Below are 22351 nucleotides of genomic sequence, written 5' to 3' on the forward strand. Positions count from 1 at the left end.
GTGAACGTTGGAATTGAGGGGTTGTTGTGGGGTTTTTTCTTCCGGTCTGTATAGCCCTGAGAAAAAATAGGTAAGTTCCACTGCTTTTTACAGGACTAAATTGAAGGTCGACTGGATTAAAAGCCGGAGTTAGCTGGTTTTGTCCTCTGCCTCTTGAGTTGCTTTGAAGCCTGTATAAGGCTTCAAAGTGGCCTGTACCTCAAAGCACGAATCCGATACTAAAGTCATTGTGGGACCGAAGCTTCCCTGGAGAAGGAGATGCCTCCTTCTCTGCTCTGCTTTTTTCCCTTTGCCTGTGTTACTAGGGAACCCACCAGATCAAAGGGAATCTGTCAGAGCCACAGGAGCGATGAAAGAGAATTGGTTTGATTGTTTAAGGCCTAGTCAGGTGAGTGTGATGGATCCCGTGGTGACAGCAGGGGAGAAAGTTCAAGGTGAAACAATCATTCAGCTGAAATGGGGGATTCAGAGCACGGAAAGCCCTGGCCTCCTGACTTCACTGCCTGCTCCTTCCAGCTGTTGTTCTGCAATTCTGTTGGTTTGCCTGCCCGAAACTTTGACTTACCTTTCCTGGGCCTGTGTCATTGCTGGTGTCACGTTGTGCTCAGTCTGAGCTGGAGCCATTCGCAGAGGAGCAGCAGGACAGCAACTGGTACCAAACCAGAGCATGGGGGAGACAGAGAGAGAAGTTGGGCAGGTTTTCCCCATCTCTCTGCATCATTTATTTTAATGAATCTAGTACAAATTAATTATTAGAAGTAACTTACTGTAAGAGCCAAAAAAAAAAAAGCCTATTAACAAAATAAGGCAAAGGGGCTGAGCCAGACATGCTCCCCCCCTCCTGCCTTCCCCAAAGTAATCACATTTCTCAGCAAGTAGAAAGGAAGGATCCTTTATCCTTCCAAAGAAAATCTGAGAGGTGTCCCCCTACTCTGCAGTAGCGAGCAAGAGGAAATTAGAAGTCCCATATGTCTAGTTTAGGCTGAGCAGCATCACTGGGGGGAATCTGCTGTGTCTGGTGGTGTTAGCATCAGCAATGCAAGCACACAAGCTGCAGCATGTGTTCTTACCCTGTTTAGAGCACAGGCTTGTGTCAAAGTAATGATCTGAGGGAAGAGCCCCAAAAATGCAACAACACATCTGTCTTGTTTTCTGCAAATTGGGATCATGCTTGGCATGATGGAGCCATAGCCAAAAAGATAGAAAAATGATCTAGGAATGAATAAGCAATGAATGCATAATGCAGCATCATATAGAAATGCATAATAAATGAATGCATAATGTGTGTGATTACTAAAATAAAACCATGGGGGCTGCTGAAGTACTTCCAGCTACAAGTACTGTTGTGAGGATAATTAATTGAGTAAAGACCAGAAAAAATAAAGAGGAAACCCTTTCATTTCTAACATTCAACAGTAAATCTCAGTATCATCAAGGCAGTCATGCTAGCCATTTTTATTTGCACTGTAATTTCTTGTTGGTTATCAATGAATTTCAAATTCTTCAGTAAGTTTTAATTCTCCTTAAGAAGAAGTACCTAGTTTATCTTAATCTCTCTCAACTTTTAGAACCTATAATTCCTTATTAAGTCTTTTTACCACTATCTAAGCCCTGTGTTAACCTCTCCTTCCCTGTGCTGTGGATTTGCAGACAGAATACAAGTTAATAACTTGTCCAGCTTTCTCTGATGCTTCAGATCCTCCTCTGTAATCCCACTAAATGTGCAAATTCAAATAAGTCATCCCCCTACAGGATTAATTTCTATAAGTAACCTTTTTTTTTTTTTTTTTGTTATCTGTGGTTGAACTGTAGACCTGCAAGGTTTTTCTTCTTTTCTAGCCTTTTGGAGAACATTGATTTTCCTCTCTTACCCCACCAGGAGAGCAAGGGAGAAAGGTGATGTGGTAAATCTAGAGACCTCCAAGATCACCTACTAGTAAATGGCTGCCAAATCTCTTGGCTGACCAGAATGTTCTGGGAAAGTAGGCAAGGAAACAGATGAAATTGTTGGGAATTGGCCCTGACTTTCATAGCAGCCTTTGAACAAAGTTTTACAGTTCTTGTGTGCTGCTTCTGCATGAGGTGTTCTCTGTCACTTTAATTTTATATGGCAAATTCATTATTATCCTGTATCAAAACAAATGTATAGCGGCTCAGAGGGTTGAAATTCCTCCTCATCTACAGCTAGATTAAATTCTCAGTCAGTGCTGCAAATAGAGCCTGACCACCCTTAGGTGTACCTAAACCCAGAGTGATTAGTTGAGCTGACACTTGAAGACACTTTTCTCCAGACAGGAGATTGTAACAGACGGATGAAGCAGTGGATATACTCTTTGCTGAGGTTCAAACACACGTTCTAAAGAGGAGCTGAGATCAACTGCTAGGAAGAGTTGATAACAATTTCCTGTAATCTTCCTAACATCACCCCTCAGGCTTTCACTGTCAACAGAAGGATATGAATCCCAGCTTGCTGATGGTGCCACATACAACCCCTGAGCCTCCAGAAAGAGCCTCAGCAAATGTCACTGCCTGTAACATGAACGTTGAAACTGTAGCACTTCTTCACTTGAGAGTAAATTCCATCACAGTAGTTGCAGGCCTGCTTTATGCAGCTTTATGCATGGAAAAAAATAAAACAAGGAAAAATGAGATTTTTATCAACAGACCCTGGGGCAGTGTCTATAGAGCCATGAGCTTGTGCGACTCCAGGGCCATGTTCTTGCTGCCATCATGGAAGATAATAGCTCTATAATCCTCAACTTGTGCTGTTGAAACCTTCTGTGAAAGACCACAGAAGGACTTTTAACTATGTTAAATAACATTTAGACATCTGGCTTGCCTGACCCACGTCATATCTATTCCTTGAGAAGTGTCAAGGATGACTGAAGAGCAAAGATACTGTTAATAGTCCTTCAAACCCCAGAAATTCCCCAAGTCTGACTCTGTTCAGCCCAGGATGGCCACTGGGGAGATAAGCCAACCAAGCCTAGATGTACAGAAATGTAAGTGAAATTGGTATCAGGAAGATACTCAAGATATCTTGTATGACAAATGTAATTGCTCCTCTTTGTGTGAGTAATTGCACCTAATTTGTGTAAGTAATCTCTTGCTAAAAAATACATCACTTAAAGGGCTCCCACTGGCAGCAAGTATAATTTTTCACATAGGTGAAGAAAGTCAGTTTCTTTCTGGTCTCATTAGAGAACGTGAATTTGGTGAGTTCTCTGTTTCATCTGTTTTATCATTGTGTTCACTTGACACGTCCTTGTACTGTGAGAATGTGTTTCAGCTTGTGTTTGCTTCCTAGAGGGGGCGGATTCCATTACCCTTCCTTTTCTCATTTTCCTGTCATTTTTTGAATAATGGATGTGTTGTATTAAAAACCTTATTTCACTTCACTTTCCATTCATTTCTTCACAAGGAAAGTAGTGAGAGAGTAGAACGGGTTACCCAGAGAGGCTGTGCAGTCATCCATCCCTGCAGATGTTCAGTTCTTGGCTAAGCAAGTCACTGCTGGCAATAATCCTGTCACCTGGGAGGTTGGGCAAAATGACCTTCAAGGTCTCTTCCAGCCAGTGTTTCTGTGATTTTGTAGATCTTCTGGGATACAGAAGAGCACCTTGGTAATATTTAATCTGAGGTTTGGGGTTTTCATGTTTAAAACATGGTTTGAAGAAGGAGTATCAGTTGTCTGGGTACTTGGTTGATTTTATCACTGTGTGTGTGACACATTCTGTAGTTCAGGTTTCATAGCTGTAGTCACTAACCTCAGAGCAGGGATGGTTTTTTCTCTGTTTGTAAGACAGTTCTGGTGAGCTTCCAGGGAGGGTATAAAAATGTTTCCCTACTCAAATGCAGAGGACAAGAAGTCCTGAGTTGCATATGAAGGTAGGAAGTGATGTAAACATCACTGCAGTTAATGCTGAGATGATCATGGAAACATGGAAAGGGAGACAAAGCAGTGCCCTGTGTCATACTGTGGATTTTTCTATTCCTGCCATTGAGCCTGTAAAGATACAGAGATTGAGTTGTCTTACCAAAGAGGAGTATTTTGGCATTGTCACAATTTATCAAGCAAATCCTTTATGTCAATGTGCATTTCTTCCTGAAAAGGGGTTTCCTTAGCAAAGCCAGGACTTCTGTACAATCCCTGGCCACACTTCATCCACAGGTTCAACTTGGCCAGCATGTGTATGTTCACAGCTGCTGTGAGCTTCAGCATGAAAAGGACCTTCCAGGCAGGCAGGTGCTTCCATCTGTGAAGGTGGCCAAGGTGCTTCTCCTCACCCTTGCTTGCTGAAGACTTTTCTCTTGTTTTGCCAAGGTTTTCCTTGCCACACAGGAAGCAGTTATTTCAGGAGAAAAAGATTGTGGCAGAGCTCAGGGTGTGTCTGTTTGGTGCTTGGCAGAGACATTATGATGTTGGCCGAGGTGGGACTGTGTGGGCAGAGCTTAAAATGCAGCATCAGCTGGCAGAAAGAGATCTGTGGTGTACATAGCTACTACACCACCTGAAAGTGACACAAACTAAGGTGGTGAAGATCACTCTCACCCTCACAGTTTCATCACGACACAAGTCCATTGGCAAGAGAGATCTCACACTCCTCACTGAAATTAACATGCCAGCAGAATTTCAGTGAGAACTAAAAAAAAATACAGTTTCTCTTCCTAGCTAAACCATCCTGAGCCCTTCTACTGGCTGGACATAACACCTTGTCCTCAGTCTCCCCGTGGGGCTGACCATGCACAGCCAAGCTCACCCCCCCTGCCCTGCCATCTGGGAAGCTCTGGGATGGTGGTCCCATTGCCTGGGTGCCTGTCATGCACCCTTAGGGGAGGCTGCTGAGCTGTTAGGGCTCTCTGAGGGGATTTATTTCCTCCGGGTACATGGAGTTTGATTTTTGCCTTTTAGCATAGATATCTGCTGCATCTTTGGAACATGAGCTGTACTGCAGCAGTCTTTGAGGTTGTCCTTGTCTCCATGCAGGGCCTACAGGAAAGCTGGGAAGGGACTTTTTACAAGGGCATGGAACGATGAGATGAGGGGGAATGATTTCAAGCTGAAAGAGGGGAGATTTAGGTTAGACACTAGGAAGAAATTATTTCCTGTGAGGCTGGTGAGACCCTGGCCCAGGTTGCCCAGAGAAGCTGTGGCTGTGCCATCCCTGGCAGTGTTGAAGGGCAGGTTGGATGGGGCTTGGAGCAGCCTGGGCTGGTGGGAGGTGTCCCTGCCCATGCAGGGGGTTGGAACTGAAGGATCTTGAAGGTCCCTTCCAACCCAAAGCATTTGATGGTTCTGTGATTCTAATTTTGTTTCCAGGCCTGCCGTGCTCAGTCACAGCCCCGCTGCTGTCAGGCCACGTTTGGTGGCTGTAACAGGGGTGCTACTGGTGTTGTCATTAAATCAGGCATTTTGATTGATGGAAATAACTGATAAACAAGAAGTGCCATGACATTACTGATACAGCTTAGAGGTGGGAAGCGTAGCCCCAGGAAGGAAAGCTCATGGCTCAAAGGGAGGTGGGTCCATAGGCTGCCCAATGAGCCTGAGATGGTGGGAGCACGTCCTCTGTCTGGGAGGCTATTGAGCTGCAGACCGTCCGTTTCTATCTCTTCCTACATTAGATGCTGTTAATATTAACTGTGGATGCAAAGTACATCTCTTGACATTTACAAAATGTTAGTACGCTTTGTTCTTGCCCAGGTGGCCCTTGGCTTCTCCTCGGGACAGTTAGGGACTGCTCAAGGAAGTGACAGTAAAAAAGCATGCAGAGAACTGACCTACCACTGGACTCCTGCTCTTGAGGGGCCCTGTTCCCCTACCACAGACTCCCTGCTCACCTGGGCTCTGCTGAGGGCTTTTGACAATAGGTTGTGTCACAAATGGGGTGGTTTCCTGTGTTTATTTAATAAAGAATTAGAAATTAGATGACTGGCCCGATTTGTGCTACAGCAGCAGGCCCAGAGTGGCCCTCCCTCCAGCAACAGGTCCCGTTTGTCCCTGACCTGTGCCCTGGGGAATGGAGCAGCAACAGGTAAAACCCTCCCTTGGTAGCCATTAGAAATCCAGTGAGTGATCCAGTTTGCACTTAAAGTATATTCTAATACCCACATATGTTTGCATGTTTTATTATAGCCCAAATAAAAATATTGCTCTGAAGTTGTCTGAAACAACTTCATTTCCCTCTGCAGTGACTTATTAACAGGTTTGTTAATTGTGTTGGGCCCCACTGTGAGTCAGTGTCTGTTAAAAAGGGGATATTACCTGTTTTTTTAGTTTATTTTTGCTGCTGTTGCTAGTAGTGCAGGAAATATTCTGTCCCTGGCTTTGTGTCTTCTTTTCCTCCGCCCTCATGCTTGTCATTAATCTCCTTATTTAGTTTGTCATAAGGCAAATATTTACACTTCATTTAGCACCATGACCAGTGATTTCTTCAGCATAAAAAGTCCTTGTAGGACAGCAGATCCTCATGGACAGCCTAATACCAGAGAGTGCAAAGTCCTAAAATCAATCAGGCTTTAAAATAGAGGCTGAACATCGTGCCCAGATACCCAACCAATCTGTGAACCACTGAGGATACAGCAATTAAGTGAAATATTTGCCATCTGATTATTTACGCTTGCTTTGTTTAATTATAGTTTGAAAATGAGATCATCACGAAACTGGATCATGAAGTGGAAGGAGGCAGAGGAGACGAGCAGTACAAAGTGTTATTTGACAAAATGTAAGTGTTGATCAGCAGTGAGATTTATGTCACAGTAGAGCCAGGAGAGAGAGCAATTAGACTACAATGAACTTTGTAGCCCAGAAATAATTAAAACCTGTTAACGATGCACGATATTTAAAATCACACCTGAGTCAAGGTGGTGGTGTTTTTTTTTTTCCCCTGCGTGTGATTAACAAGGCAGATGTGATTGGTTTTTCAGTCTCCTGGAGCACTGCAGGAAGCACAAATACCTGGCTAAGAGCGGAGAAACTTTTGTGAAGCTCGTTGTCCGCTTAATGGAGAGGTTGTTGGACTACAGGACCATCATGCATGATGAGAACAAGGAGAACCGCATGAGCTGCACAGTCAACGTGCTGGTAAGCAGAGGGTCCCCCTCCTGGGAGGATTACTGCAGTCATCATTTTGCACCTTGAACAGAAGATTTTGATTAAAACAAAATACACGTTGGGACTCTTAGGAAAGTTGGAAGGTTCTTTTCCCTCTTCTTTGATGAAGGTGAATCCATGAAAACATGGGTTATTACTTCTTTAATTGATTCTAAGGAAAGATTTGAGAAGGAACATTTCAGATCCTGATCTCAGCTGACATTTACAATTGACACTTGAACAAATTTATACAGAAACCCACTTTTTTTATACAGAACATTGGAGTAATACATCATTTACTACAAAACATTTTATGCATTTGCAGTCTTACTTGTATTCTGCTTGCTGCTCAGCTTCCATATTCCAAATTTTTGAAGAAATTTGAGTGTTTACTGTTTCATTCACAGCAGAAAGATCTCACTTCTTTTTTTTTCCTAAGTGATGTGAATTTTCCTGTTCTTAGTTCCAAAAATTCTGGAGTAGCTACTACTCTATACCACAAACCATTTTCCATTTTGGCTGGAGTTGGAAGCAGGAGAATTTGTCCCCTTAACATGCACATCATGGTCTTTGGTGGAAGCAATGGAGTATGACATTTTACTAGCACAAAATGAGTGCATGTGGAAAAATGATGTCAAAATAAGTTTTAGAGACCCTAAACATAATACCAGCTAGATTTGATTTTTCCAGCTGGACTCAATATTAAGCCATTAGCCAATAAGGACTCAGAGCTTTTATCCCTATATCATTATCAAAGCTTTTATAAACATGTGGGGCACAGACTGTGTTTAGCCTTTATGTGATATGGCTGATGGATTTTGTTCAGGCTGGTTTGGAAAGATCTGAGTAAACAGTTTGTAGCTTTAAGCACTTGAGAGTAATTAATGCAGGTGTCCTCGTCCCCTCCTCACACCATCACATAATGAAACGGTGCCCAGTAGAATGGGAGAGAAGGTGGAGACATAACATCAGAAATTGGGCTTTTGTTTTTACTTAGTTTTCCTGTCTGTGCCCATCAAAAAGCATCAGGATGTTTAGCAATTGGGCAAAGAGGAGGAGCTTGGAGAGTTGTCACCAGCTGCTGATTTAACAAGTGCCATTGGGTGCCTGCAGAAAAGTCATTGTCCTCCCGAGCAGAACTGGAGTTAGAAAGACCTGCTAGCTTGCACCAAGCCAGATGGGAAATAAAAAGTTGCATAGACTGTGTGCTCTAAAACATGACAACAATGCATAAAACCAGGAGAAATTCCTAAGAAGGGTGAATTTACTTCTCCCTCCCTTCATCATAATAGAGTTCCCTCCTAGTCATTCTCGCTCTGCTAACCGTGGGGTGACCAGTGGTGCACTTGGGAGGTTGTTTTGTTTTCTCTAAGTGTCTCTAACAGCATCTCCTTGTGCTGATTTTTGTCTTAGGAATTTTTCAAGTCTTTGCAGATGATAAATGTTGGGTGAGATTTACTGCTGTTGAGGTAAATCACCGTGAGATGTCCACGCACAACCCTGCAGGAAAGCATTGCAGGGCAGAACTTTCCTTCCTTTCCTGTAGATGTGATTTAAAACTGTAGTTTGATTTTAAAGTCCCGTTTGCCCTCCAGGGCCAACACAGACTTTGCATTGTACTTCTGGCACCAGAAGTGAAATACATGGCTTTGCAAAAATCCAGCCCTGTGCTGAGACTCAGCACAATTCCCACATGAGGTCTCAAAGAGTTCTTAATTGGGACTTTAATGATTCAGAGGCTTTCCCAGGATTAAGTTTGTCTGTACTGACTGTCGTTTAAGTCTGAAGGTTTGATATGCATTTAAAAGCCAGTGCTGATGTTAAAAATAAAAGCTCTATGTGTTCCCTCAGCTGCTTGTTCCTACCCCCAATAGTCCTGGCCAAAGCAAGCGTGCTGGCATGGCCGTAGAGTCAATGTGGAGAGAGATCTTGCTGAAAGCTCTACCCTCTTCCTCTCTGGTTATTTTTCATCCCCATCAGTTCCTCAGCCCGTTCCCTGCAGACCCACACATCTGGGCCAGTACAGCCTGCACCCAAAGACAGGGCAGGAGCAGAGATTGGTTTTAGGGGCAGAGGGAACCGTGATAAATGTAACACATGGCAGTGCATGTCAGCCTTCTGCTCAGGCCTCCTCCTGTTTTGGTTGATTTCATAGAGTCATAGAATCCCAGACTGGTTTGGGTTGGAAAGGCCCTTAAAGCTCATCCAGTTCCAACCCTCCTGCATGGGCAGGGACACCTCCCACCAGCCCAGGTTGCTCCAAGCCCCATCCAACCTGCCCTTCAACACTGCCAGGGATGGGGCAGCCACAGCTCCTCTAGGAAACCTGTCTCACCATCACTTTGATGTTGCTGCTTGAGCTGCATCAGAAGGACAGAGCAGCTGGCAACCATAAAGGGAGGAAATGGTTCTAGATTCTTGATCCATCTAATTAAGTAGTAGTAGTAGTCTGTCCTACTTTAAAAGCACAAACAAAACAAGAAAAAACAGCACTTTTTTTTTTTTTTATGTTGTTCAGTTTGTTTTTCAGTTGAACTCAAAACCACTGAGCAGTTCTGTTAACTAAAATGGCACATCCATGAAATAATTCATCATTTCCAGCTCCCAGACCTGGAGTCTGTCTTGTATTTTGGTTTTCTTTGAAGGGAAGAGTTTTATACTGGATTTGTGCCTCAGTGACTATTCAGACTGGTTTAATTTAGCACTGAAATATATTGTAATTCAGTGAAAGAGAAATGTCTTTGTATTTTGTTTTCTTAGGTATATTTTAACTTTTGAAGGCAAACTTTAAATTAGATTCAGAAATGCCTTTAATATCTCACCCAATAGATCATATCTTGCATTTACAGTATTTGTAGTGTTAACTGGTTTATCTCAAGACTGGAGGCATTCAGACATTTCTGAAGAGAGTGATGATAATGTGCAGCATAGGAAACCAGATAAATAACTCTAATCTAACTTTTTATTGCCAAAGAAACTATGAAATTTCAAGGAGAGATGATGTATTGCTCGACTAAGGTTTGGGGGTTTAAATTTACAGAACAACTGTTGCTTAAAAATTATGTTCTTGTGTATTACAAAATTTGAGCTGCAAACAGTCAATGAAGTGTGACTTGCAAATGCCAGAAGCAAATTTCTAGTAGAACTTTGCTTGCAAATTGTTAACCTTTGTGGTGACACATAAGCCCTAATATGCTACATCACGAAAACATCACAGCATCAGACTTTATAAGTTAAATGACTTGTGTTCCAGAGGCAAATTAATTTTGCAGTTTTGAGGCTGATGTTATGCAATTATGAATTTTTAATTTCGAGCATGTTCTGTGTACGTTCCAGACTGAGAAATCAAAGACTTTGTAATGAAATTATCTTGTTTTTCAGAATTTCTACAAGGAGATTGAAAGAGAAGAAATGTACATAAGGTTTGTAAACATGTCCAGTGACAAACTCTGCTTGACTTGCTGCAGTATGTAATTGGAGAAAATTAAGTTTGTATTAACCATTCACTTGGGGCCTGGAGGAAAAGAAATAATGAAAAAATAGACCTCAGCTGAACCTGAGGTACATTCAGAAGCTTATCTTCACTGAGGACAGTGAGCATTAGAAACTGGAGTTGTGAGATTGTCTTAACCCCCCTTCTCCACCTCCTTTAGTTATGTTATGGTGAACACTGAAATACTCAGGAGTGTTGCCAGATGAAAATAAACAAGTCAAAAGAAAGCTGAGCAATGACATTATTTTGCCTCCTGGTGAGGTACAAAATATGTGACTTGGGGTAAAAAGGACTATTTAATCATATAATGACTGGTACTTATTTTAAATTTAAAGTTTTTAGGAACGTTTCAAACCTATTTTCACCCAAAATAAAAATGGTAATATGTTGTTGTGCTTTGTGTAAACCTCAGGGTTCCTAGTCCTCTCTTTGTACTTTGGCTTAAAATTGGCTACACCGTTGTGCTAAAATGATGAAGCTTGTGTTTTTACTGCTATTTTAGGTATCTAAATATTATTCATTAATTCATTCTCACATGCTTGTTACCATTTTGGAAGAATTTTCACTTCTGAACTCGCTTCCTGTTGTTTGAATGGTTTAAATTATTATTATTAAATTATTGCTTTATTCATCTGGAAAAAGAAAATCAAATCTTCTTGAAGGCAGGATTGATATATGGGGACAAACATGTGAAGTTTTAAGTTGTAGGTTTGCACTATGCAGTATCACAGGCTGTCTCACTCTCAAAGCCCTACCCAGATTCTCTCCTGTTTCTATTGACAAACTTCTAATATATCTTAATGAGTATAAAAGTTTTGTGTTTTCACTGGCTTTTTCAAAATACATTTTTAACAGGCGTTTGGTTTAGGGTTTTTTTGAAGTTGTCTTTAAACAAACCAACAAACAAATGAAGAGAAGCCCTTTCCAGCAGTGTGATGATATGGAAGTTCAGGAAAAAAACGTCTATATCTGTCTCTGTAGCTGAACAATTAGAGCAGTATCTTGCACAAAATCTGTATTGGACTGGTTACACATCACAGGCCAGTGGTATGGACTGTGGAAGAAGCACAGCAGAAATGTAAATGGTCCTAAGGGTGTTTGCACCCAGAAATAGGAGCTTTAAATAGCCCCACTTACATTTACGTGTTTGCAGTTAGAGTAGAACCATTGCAGTCTTCAAGATAAATTGCTTAGTAACATTTAAGAGCATTTTTCAGAGCAGTTGTTTTCATGCTTGCAGGTATTTGTACAAGCTGTGTGACCTGCACAAGGAGTGCGATAACTACACGGAAGCTGCCTACACTTTACTGCTGCACGCCAAGCTCCTGAAGGTAAACACCAAAATACATGGCAAGGCTGGAAAATCGTCTTAGCAGTAACCAGCAGTAGTATTGCTTGTCAGAACATCTGCACTTCAGACTGATAAAACTCTGAGTTTTACCTTTTACCTGTGAAATTCGTTCCTGCGGGAAACGTGCCTGCTGCCCTTAGCACATGTCAGAGCCTGCTTTGCTCATCTAAGTTACAAATTTCAAAGCTGTAATTTAAATTTCTTCTAAATATCAAAATTACATCACGTGTGGAAGCATTTAAACACGTACTTTAGTAAATCAGCTCTCCACAGAGCTATTTTTGCACAGGCAGCACAAGGTCCAGAGAGCCTGTGCCCTCCAGTGCTCTTGGCTATCTGTAGGTTCAGTTTTGATTCTGGAAAATCCAGGAGAGATTCAAATGGTCTTTCCAAGCTCTCACCTTTCAAAGGTACATGTCATTTTAATGCAATGTAGCACAGTTTATAGGAGTCACTAACCATATTGCTGTTCTTCAAAGAATGTTTTGGTGTAACCAGCAATATGTAGAAATAAAGGCGCATGTAATTAAAGCACTGAGTCAGAAATGTCATCAGGCTTTGTTTCATAAGCATGAATCTCATTGAAAACTGTCTGGATTGATGGAATTGTCTCCCATGACCAGCTGGTTTCCATGATTCTGTCACAAACGTGGCAGCACGTGCCAACCGTGTTCCCAGAGTTACCCCATGGAAGGATGTGGCACTTAACAGTGGGCCCTTGTGTCAGGACATAGTATCACAGAATGGTTCAGGTTGGAGGGGACTTTAAAGATCATGAGGTTCCAACCTCCCTGCTATGAGCAGGGACACCTCCCACTAGACCAGGCTGCACAAGCCTCACCCAACCTGCCCTTGAACACCTCCAGGGATGGGGCAGCCACAGCTTCCTTGGGCAACCTGTTCCAGCACCTTCCTACCCTCATGGTGAAGAATTTTATCACAGGTTTAATATAGCTTACTCACCACTAAATTAGCAGCAAGTGGTTTTATGTTTTAATTTATAAAAACAGTCAATATTTGATAAAATTTGGTAAGAACGAGTGTTTCCTGAAGCATTTGCTCTAGTCCCATTCTTCTTCCTGGCATCTCATCACCCACAGTGAAATCTTTCTCTTTCCAGGGAGACCTGGAGTTCCCCATGAAGACAGTAGCACCTGTGGTTGAATAACTGAGAACTGCATTTTCCCCTTGATTTGTTTCTCATGCCAGTGGCGAGTGTGTTGCAGCCTTTGCCATTGTTGCAGAGGCTCTGCTAATGGAACCTCCTTTCGGAAAGGAAAAATACCTCATTCTAAGCAGCTCATTGTTCTTAGCAAGCTTGGATTTAATCTAAACAATCCCACACGAAGTGGGATTGTAAAATATTGTTTTTAAACATTTTGAAATATTTTGGAAGTTAAAAAGTGGGAAGTGTGAAATGAAAGCCTTCTAATGGATGCGCTGAGAATTATTCGTACCTCAAAACCGACTAAGCTGCATCCAAGCTGTAATAAGGCAAAATATGATGCAGAGTGTAGCTGTGCAAGTAAAATTAAGACATTTTGAAATGTGTTTGCTGCATTTTAAAATAAATAGAAGTTTATTACACAAGAAACCACCAATGAGATTCATCTGGAGTGCAGAAGCACTGTAGCAATAGCTTTGTTCCTGATTAAAAGCAAGGTCAGTCGTTGGCCACAGCCTGCTGGATGCAGTCACTGGTAATGAAATTTTTCTGTGACACATCAGGGAGATGAGGATGGGAGGAGATGGGTCTGACACCAGTCATGCAGCTGGGTGCCCTTGGTTGCTTAAGGGTAGGAGTTGGAGTGAGAAACTCACTGAGTCTCATGTAAACAGGAGCTCCAAATCATGTGATACTTGCTCGTCGCACCTTGCATGAATGAGCCTTTTAGAGAGAAGGGCATTCATCCCCTTCCACAGATGTTGGAAAAATGCTGGAATGAACTGTGCTGGAAAGTGCCAATCAAACTTTTACCTACTGGGGCTTGAACTTGTGAGTCAATATGCTTTATGTGACCTTAAAGCCAGTTTTGGTTTTTCTTACAAAATGTCTTCAGAGACCGAATGAGGATCTTTATCTCCTTTAATTCACCAGAAAGAGATATCCAGTGTTCTTGTCTTATGATGCAGAATGATAGAAGATGGCACATGTGAGGGTAGTAGTTGTCACAGGTTTTCCTCACTAAGCTAATGTTTGTTTATAAATAAAATTACATTCTATATTGGCATTGCTTTATTATAATAGTGTCTCAATCTGTCTAATACAGTGTCCAGTTACCAGCAGTAACTGGCAGTGGGTGGAGGAGTCAGTGTTGCCTGAGAAGCAGCAATATTGCGGAGCGGTAACTTTAAGCAGCTGAGTTTTTCTTTCAGTCCTGGAGGACAGGCTTTCCCGTGACACTCATCACTGGCATATCTTTCCTTGTGGTGGTTTTAATGGGATCACATCTAGGTCAAGACTGAGAGCTTTCAAGAGTCTCACCTTTCAATTTGTGAGCAGGCCGTGGAGAACCGCCAGCGTTTTCTCCCCATCACTGCAAGCTGATGAGGGGCACTTCAGAAGAGAGACTTTCATTTTATTTTCAGCTCCTTTAGTCACAATTAGGGTGTTCAAAGCTAGCAGAAGATAGTGGCTTGTAGTGTGTTTAAAAAAAAAAATAAATTCCATTGCTTTGCAGACTCCAGGATGTTTGTGCTGCTCAGAAACACGGCTTTGCATTTCACAGTTGTCAAGGTTGTCTGCTTTAGCCAAACACAAACACTCTGACAAAATTAAGCAGTAATTGAGTGAAATTTAATAACATAGAGGAAGTAAAACTGGATGGAGTGTCAGGAATTCTGTGAATAAATATATGAGTTGCTGATCTTTGGTTGAATTCCTTCTTTTCCTGAAGTTATACTTCTTTATTGCAGTAGGCAGTCCTCCTCCTTTAGTAACTTTGATTTTCAGGGAAGCAAATCAACAGTTCTCAAATCAATTTAATTTTTTAACTTGGTTTCTTTAAGGCAACAAGTCTTATTGGAGCACCTGTCTCTTTTTCAATCTTTGAAAAGTTTCATTTGATTTGTAATTTGATTTGATGGGGTTTGCAAGTCTCTAAGGTATTAATTCCCTACTAGCCTCATGGGAACAGACAGCTCTGCAAGGGTAGGATGTTTAGTGCTTGCATCCTGTCTAGGGAACAGGTTCCAGTATTGTCTTGCCCACAGGTAGGTCATGGGGAGTATTCATGGGAAGAGAGAAGTAGGGTACAGAAGAGGTGACAGGAGCCCAGAGGTTTCAGTTTCATCTGTCTCTTCCTGGACATGAGAAAATGCAGTTGCAGGGGGAGGTGGTAAGGATTGGCTTGGTCCTCTTGGTCTAGGAGAAAATTCATTTAATATCTGTCCCTCCTCATCCATCAGGCATTTGCTGGAAGAGCAAGAGCTGCTAATTGCAGCCAGGCTGTATAAAGTTAGTTGTGCTTTTCCATGCCTCGAAAACTCCGCTATGAATTTGAGCCATTTAATTTAATGCCTTCAGTCCTTTCCATTTGAGTTGATGGATCTTGGCTTCAGGGCTTCTCTCAACATAAACCTACCAGTGCTCATTATGCATCCAGCAGGTTGCACCCATCAGCAGGCCAAGGTCAGTCTCAACAAACTCTCTGAGGAGAGGAAGCCTCCTCAAGAAGCTTCCTTCCAGCTGATATATGTAATTAGCCTCCAATTACAACATTCAATTAAATGGTCCTTGTGCCTAAGGAATCAAAGTACACAACTGTAAAAAATACCTTCATTAATACACTAGCTGTGGAACCACTTCTTTAAATAAAAATGACATGATTGAGCCTGATGTTACTCTCATATTTCATAACTTTTGGTTTGCTTTGACTATCCTTCTCTTTCTTGTACAATTTAGTGGTCAGAAGAAGCATGTGCAGCACATCTTACCCAGCGGGATGGATACCAGGCTGCTACTCAAGGACAGTTGAAAGATCAACTCTATCAAGAAATTATCCATTACTTTGACAAGGGCAAGGTAAACATTGCTTTTCTCTCTCGACTTGAAAGCTGAATAGTCAGTGTAGTTCCAGGGACATTCAGAGAACTTTAAAGTTCTTCTAAGTTGTTTGGAGTGCTTTATGTAAATGGTCCATCAGCTAGCACTTAATGCTGCTAAAAAAGAGCAAAAATAAATAAATAAGTGTTACATTTATAACTGTATTAGAGGGAGATGTAGGGATGAATCAGTGTTTGCATATTTCATGCACAAAATGCTTAACTAGAGAAGCAGAGATCTCTTGGTCAGAATATTTCCAAGACATAAACTTGTGTTTTTAAAAGCAAGCTTTGTTTAATAAATGCAGTGCAAACAGAATTGTTGTTTTCTAGTAGAACCAGAACATTATCCAACCAGCTTGTGTTTTTCAAGTGAGTTATTAGCAGAATCACTTTAGTATTTGATAGAAACTTCGCTTAAAAGGCCAAATTTTATACCTTATCTGAATGCAGTACTTAGAAATTGTTAATAAATTATGCTCATTTTACTAAATAAATACTAAATAAATAATGCTAATCTTAGGAGCAGTGGCTGAGGGAGCTGGGGCTGTTCAGCCTGGAGAAAAGGAGGCTGAGGGGAGACCTCATGGCTCTGCAACTGCCTGAGAGGAGGTTGGAGTGTGGGGTGGTCGGTCTCTTCTCCCAAGTAATAACTGATAGAACAACTGGAAATGGCCTCAAGTTGTGCCAGGGAGGCTTAGATGGGATCTTGGGAACAACTTACTCCCAAAGAGAGTTGCCAGGCCCTGGCCCAGGCTGCCCAGGGCAGTAGTGGAGTCCCTATCCCTGGAGGGATATCAGAGCTGGGTAGATGTGGTGCTGAGAGACATGGGGCAGTGGTGGCCTTGGAAGGGCTGGGGTAAGGGTTGGACTTGATTATCTTAAAGGTCCTTTCCAGTCAAAATAATTCCATTATTCTAAAATGAAATTGGGATTCTAGACTGTGCTAGAGCCAGGCTCCAACAACAGGCTGTGGGGCTCATGGAGGGGTGACAGTGGTTTCCACAGCTTGCTGCTCTGCCCACAAGGCTTTTACTAACCCTTCAGCAGTGGGTATGGAGAACCTCCTTAGAATTAGGATCATAGCTGATTGTAAAGTATCTTTTAATATTATATTCCTCTCTGGAAAGGAAAAGCCAGAAGTCACCTGTTTTTATTTTGTTGTTTTACCTCTTTATGGCTTCCTAGTTAGTCCTTTATGGAACTGGTTTACAGGCAGTGGGAATTGTTCTTCTGAGCACCAGGCCAGTGCATTTTAGCTATAAAATAAAGGCTGCATCATCCTCTACATCCATATTGCAAACAGCAGCCTGTCTTAAAGTGGTACCTGCCTGTTTCTGCTGCTCATGCTAATGAGCTGCTGATATAAACTGCAGGTACAGGACCTGCTGCTGCCCTTCCAGCCTGTGCCACATTCCCCAGCACAGCATCCAGACTTGAGAGACTGGAAATCTATCCTTCAGGTTTTCAGGTTTTACTACTAGAAATGAGAGAACACTCTGCCTTTGACAATGGTTCCTTTTTTCCTAGTTAAAGATATTTCTTTTCTCATTTTTTGATCACTCCAGTTGGTAATAAATTTTCCTGTTCTTCAGTGAAAAAAAAAAATAAATCCATATACTGAGAATATGGGCATCTTACATGAATTTTCAAATGTCAGATTTGAAGCTCAAAGTTTAGGTTTCCACAGTAGAATTAAGCTAATCCTCTCTTTTGGGATGTTCTGACATTAGGTTAAATCACTGCTTACATTTACCTATGCAGTTTGCAAATGTAGTCAAGCAGCTGCTTTACCTACACCATTCCATGAGCAGCAACACTTCTGAAGTCCTATTTTCTGTGCATATTTGGAAGGCTGGACCAGAACATTAACCAATTTGTCTTTTTTTGTACCATAATCACCCAGCTGTCTCTCTGCCTGGCAGTTCCCTTGGCTGTAATCCCACTACTTTGCTTTCTCCTCCCATAAAGAGATGTCACAAGAAGGTCACTTTACCCTGGACAGCTACAGAGCTACTTCCAGGCTTTTACAGAAGCTTTTGTTTTAAAGTTGTTGGGAGGCTGTGTCCCTATCACCCCAGCCTGCCTGATGTGAAGTGCTGGACCTGAGAGGGTCATAGATGTAGTTAGAAACATCGTGTAGAAGAAATTAAGGAGGGGCATTTCCAAAAAGGTACCATTTAGTTTTAAAACATTGGCTTTTTTTTTAATTTGTGGGGTTTTTTTGTTTGTTTCTTAAAGGATGTTGTAGCTAAGCCTCTCAAAAATCATCTATTTCTCTTAGCGGAGCAGTTTCCTAAGAGGAATGCACAGTGCACTCTGCAAGTGAAGACCAACCATGAGGCTTATTTCCTAATTATTAGCATTCCTGGTGAGGTGAATTTAGAGGAAGGTATAATCCTTCATGCACAGACTGGAATGGAGTGGGCCTCTCACTTTGAGGCCAAAAGTGCCTGAAAAATTAGTAATTTATTAATAAGGAGTGTGGTCTTGCACTGAGAGCAGGATTGCAGGCATCTCCTTGTGGCTGAGAACAAAAATATCTTCACCATTACTATCCCTTCTATTTGTACTTTGAGATCCGTTTAAGATTCCTCATTTTTATTTCTATTTTTACATTTATTATCCTTAGGAAGCTTGCTTTTTTTAATTACATTTGCCTCATGGTCCTTAAGCCAATCTTCTGTAAGTCTGAATCACAGAATTGTCTGAGTTGGAAGGGACCTTTAGAGATCATCCAGTCCAACTCCCCTGCTGAAGCAGGATCCCCTGGAGCACATCACCCAGGGCTGCATCCAGGGGGTCTTGAGTATCTCCAGAGAAGGGGACTCCACACCCTCCCTGGGCAGCCTGTCCCAGGGCTCTGTCACCCTCACCATAAAGAAGTTTCTCCTCATATTCCAATGGCACTTCCCATGTTCCAGCTTGTGCCCGTTGCCCCTCGTCCTGTCCCTGGGCACTGCTGAGCAGAGTCTGGCTCCATCTGCCCTGCACTGTATGGATTTACTTATTTGTAAAATATTTCTTCTAAGCTCCTCGTTTCCAAAATGAAATGTTGTTCCTTCCAAGTTTCCCTGCTACACACAGTTTTCTCTCCCAGATTATGATTCTTCACTGCATTGCACTTGGCAGTCTCCTCTCCATCTCTCTTGGCCTTTGCCCTTAAAAGCCTTCTCCTCATGCTTCTCCCAGCAGTCCAACCCATCCTTTGAACTGCTCTGGAATGTTTGCTCTTTGTGTCCAGCTGGGGCTTTGTTATTTTCAATAAAGCCCCTTAATGCAGGGAATTCATTGAAAGTTGGTAGGTTAGAGCACCTCAGGATGGGAAGGAGAAATAGTGGTGGTAATAAAGTGCCGCACTCCATAAATCAGTACATGTTTTCCTCTGCTCCTTCATAAATTGCAAGTGTTGGTCCCAGGGAGAAAAATGTAAATAAATGTACACTGCTTATTTCTTTCCACTCCTCCCTCCTTCCCCCTCTTCCCCTTCACCCCCTAAAAAAAAAGCTTTTAACATGTTACTGCAGCCACAAAGCACAAAATACTTGGAGCTCCCCAGTCAGTGCCGTGATTTGGCTTAAAATGTCTTTTTTTCCAGTTCATGGGATGGCATAAGATGTTTTTTTCTTCCACAAGATAGTGGTGAAGTTCACCTGTCTGCCAAAAATCAGCTCGGGGCTGACGTGCAGCTCAGATCCCACATCAGAGCTTGTGCCTGTCCCAGGAGCTTGGGAGGACAGGGACAGGCTGCCGAGAGGAAAGAGATGGTGCTTGACTGTGTTCCAAAGGAATGGAGCAGGTTATCTTAAAGCATTTCCAACTATGGCTGTATCTTGCACACCTTGAGTGCAGTACCAGCAATAAAGTAATACTGAGTTTTAACATTTTATTTAAAATATTAAGCTCCCATGGTAGTTAATTAACACTATCTGATACTTAAACAGCTTGGACTGTTCCTCATACCTTAGAACAGTGCATGATAATAATCTTATCCCAGACTATTTCATTTTTACTGACCATTAACTCAGCAGGAGCTAAGAAATATCCTAAGATCCTCCTTTGCTGCTATTAAAGAACCTCAAAATTTAAATTGGATGCTGCAGTTCTTTCTGGGCAACAAGCAATCCAGCTTCAAGAATAAATTAACTTGCTAGGTTTTCCCTAAAAAGATCTCCCCGCATCCTCAAAGTCTTTCCCATAACAATTTGCAGGTCGTGTCTACACAACTAAATTCAGGCTCTACACATTTTTCTTAGGCTGTCAGTATAAAAGCAGCGTTTTCCTTCCACAATCACCAGCCTCTCTCTCTGGTGCACTCTCCAGATAAATTGTTTCTTGCATTAATGAGTTGTACATCGTACAAACCCTGTGTAGTAGCTCCCTGTATGGCTCATTCCTCCAGAAGAGCTGCCATGTCCTGGGCAAACCTGGGAAACCTTCCAAGCCAGGGAACCTGCGAGGCAGCAGATTGGAAGTTATTGACCTTCAAGAATACAGATTGCATTTATCAGGCTCCTTTGCCACAGCCCTGCTGTCCTCACCTGAATCAATTTGCTCTGTAGTAAACAGAGGAATTTTTCAGAGGGTTGTGCAGGGGATTTTAAATACACAGTTCTTGCTTCTGAGACATCGTTGGAAAAATGATCATCTTGGGTTTAGTTTTGGGGGATGCTGCAGGTGTTGTGGTCACAGAGGGAAGAGCCGGGTGGTTAATGGTGCTCTGGAGTTCAGGGCACTTGACATTGTACAAATTGGGTCTAATAATGCAAGTTCTTGGTGTTCCTTTGGAGGATTGAACCGGACAATTGGATTTCCAGATACGGATGTTGTGTTCAGCAGAGGCAGTAGCAACAAGAAGCAGGTGCCTTTCTCTGAGACAGAGCCCTTGGTGGGAGAGGGGCCAGGTTGGAGGCCAACAAAAATTGAAAGACTCTTCCCCTGATGAGGCACTTTTACAGTCTCTTTGCAGTACAAGGGAAAAAGAGCAATTTTTTCTCTTACCTAGACCTGAAATCATTCCATTAAAAATAATGTGAGAAAAAATGAGCAGTATGACTTCTAAACTAACTTAAAGTAACTAGTAATTTAAGCCAGAAGCAAATGTTGTCCAACAGGTCTGATTTTTATCCTGCCCATCTGCACTTCCAGAGAGGGGAATACATATTGGAATGCAAGAATGGTAGGACTGTGCTATTACTGCATGTATATTGGAGAGGAACTAAATAGAGATCATAATTAATGTGAGGATTCATTTTTTAGGCTCTGAAACATTTATAAAACTCATAATTAATATTAATATTCAGTATCATCTAAAGGGTTTGATCAGGCTGCAGCGGAAGCGCAGCCTCCACTCTGGAATGTTTACAGGCTCAGCAGACAAGGATGAGAAGAGGGGGAAAAAATAATCACAAAAAAGGTTTAGTTCTGCCAAAGTTATTGTTTATGCTACCTACAGCTAGCAGTGTGTTTACAGTGTTGATTAAAATCTCCAATTATTTAGGCTCCCATTGATTCCTAATCTTGCTCAGCTCCAAAGCTGTTTTGCCTGAGATCACCTATAAATATTGTCACAGCAGAAAAGAGGGCAGAAGGGCTTGGGTTTTGGAGAGGGGCTGGTGAAATGGGGAGCAAAATTGTGGTAACACCATTTGTTTTGGATTGAAAATGTGCAGGAGAGGGACTGGATGGCTGAAGCTGGTAAGAAAGTGGCAGTCAGAATGAAGTCAGGTTAAGTGACTCTGAAAGGTTTAATTTACTGACTTGCCAAACAACTGAATATTAGTTCAGTTTCTATAAATTCGTTGCATATTACTCTGCTGAGTCAAAATTTACTTGGCCTAGTATGTGCAAGTGTGCTCCATCTTCTGCAGTCATGCCTTTGCTATTAAGCTCATGCTAATTTTTGTGTAGAAATAAAAATATGCTTTCTATCATCATTTTAGATTAGAAACAGAATGCAGATAAAAACATTCCCATCCTCCCATTTGCAAAAATTGCATTGCAGCATGGAGAACCTGCCTTGTGATCTCCTGCAGACGTGATCCCTCATTCTGGTGGTTGTAATTAGTCCTTCTGATGCCTTCAGAGCACTTTACAAACATGAGGTTAATTCCTGCCTGCTCCAGTCCTCTTCCCTAGATAAATAATATTACGAACCCTGACTTTTTTCAAGGGCAGGGAGTGATGAGACAAGGAGCAATTGATTAAAACTGGTAGAGGGGAAGATTTAGGTTAGACATGAGGAAGATATTTTTTGCTGTGAGGGTGGTTAGACCCTGGCCCAGGCTGCCCAGAGAAGCTGTGGCTGCCCCATCCCTGGAAGGTCTCTTCCAACTCAAACCATTCTATAATCTCAAACTAGGGATTTCCC

General features: G+C 42.0%; 1 protein-coding gene across 1 annotated transcript in view; it reads left to right on the forward strand.

The window, feature by feature from the left end:
• DOCK1 (dedicator of cytokinesis 1) overlaps nt 1–22351 on the forward strand; it is a 298906-nt gene that overhangs the window by 227326 nt on the left and 49229 nt on the right. The window contains exons 35-39 of the mRNA XM_010001879.1: nt 6640–6725; nt 6928–7084; nt 10475–10515; nt 11827–11917; nt 15842–15961. Of these exons, the coding sequence (XP_010000181.1) occupies nt 6640–6725; nt 6928–7084; nt 10475–10515; nt 11827–11917; nt 15842–15961 (495 nt within the window). The remainder of the gene's footprint in view (nt 1–6639; nt 6726–6927; nt 7085–10474; nt 10516–11826; nt 11918–15841; nt 15962–22351) is intronic.

This window comes from Chaetura pelagica, unplaced genomic scaffold (genome assembly GCF_000747805.2).
Source record: "Chaetura pelagica isolate M959 unplaced genomic scaffold, ChaPel_1.0 scaffold477, whole genome shotgun sequence".
Classification (NCBI taxonomy): Eukaryota; Metazoa; Chordata; class Aves; order Apodiformes; family Apodidae; genus Chaetura; species Chaetura pelagica.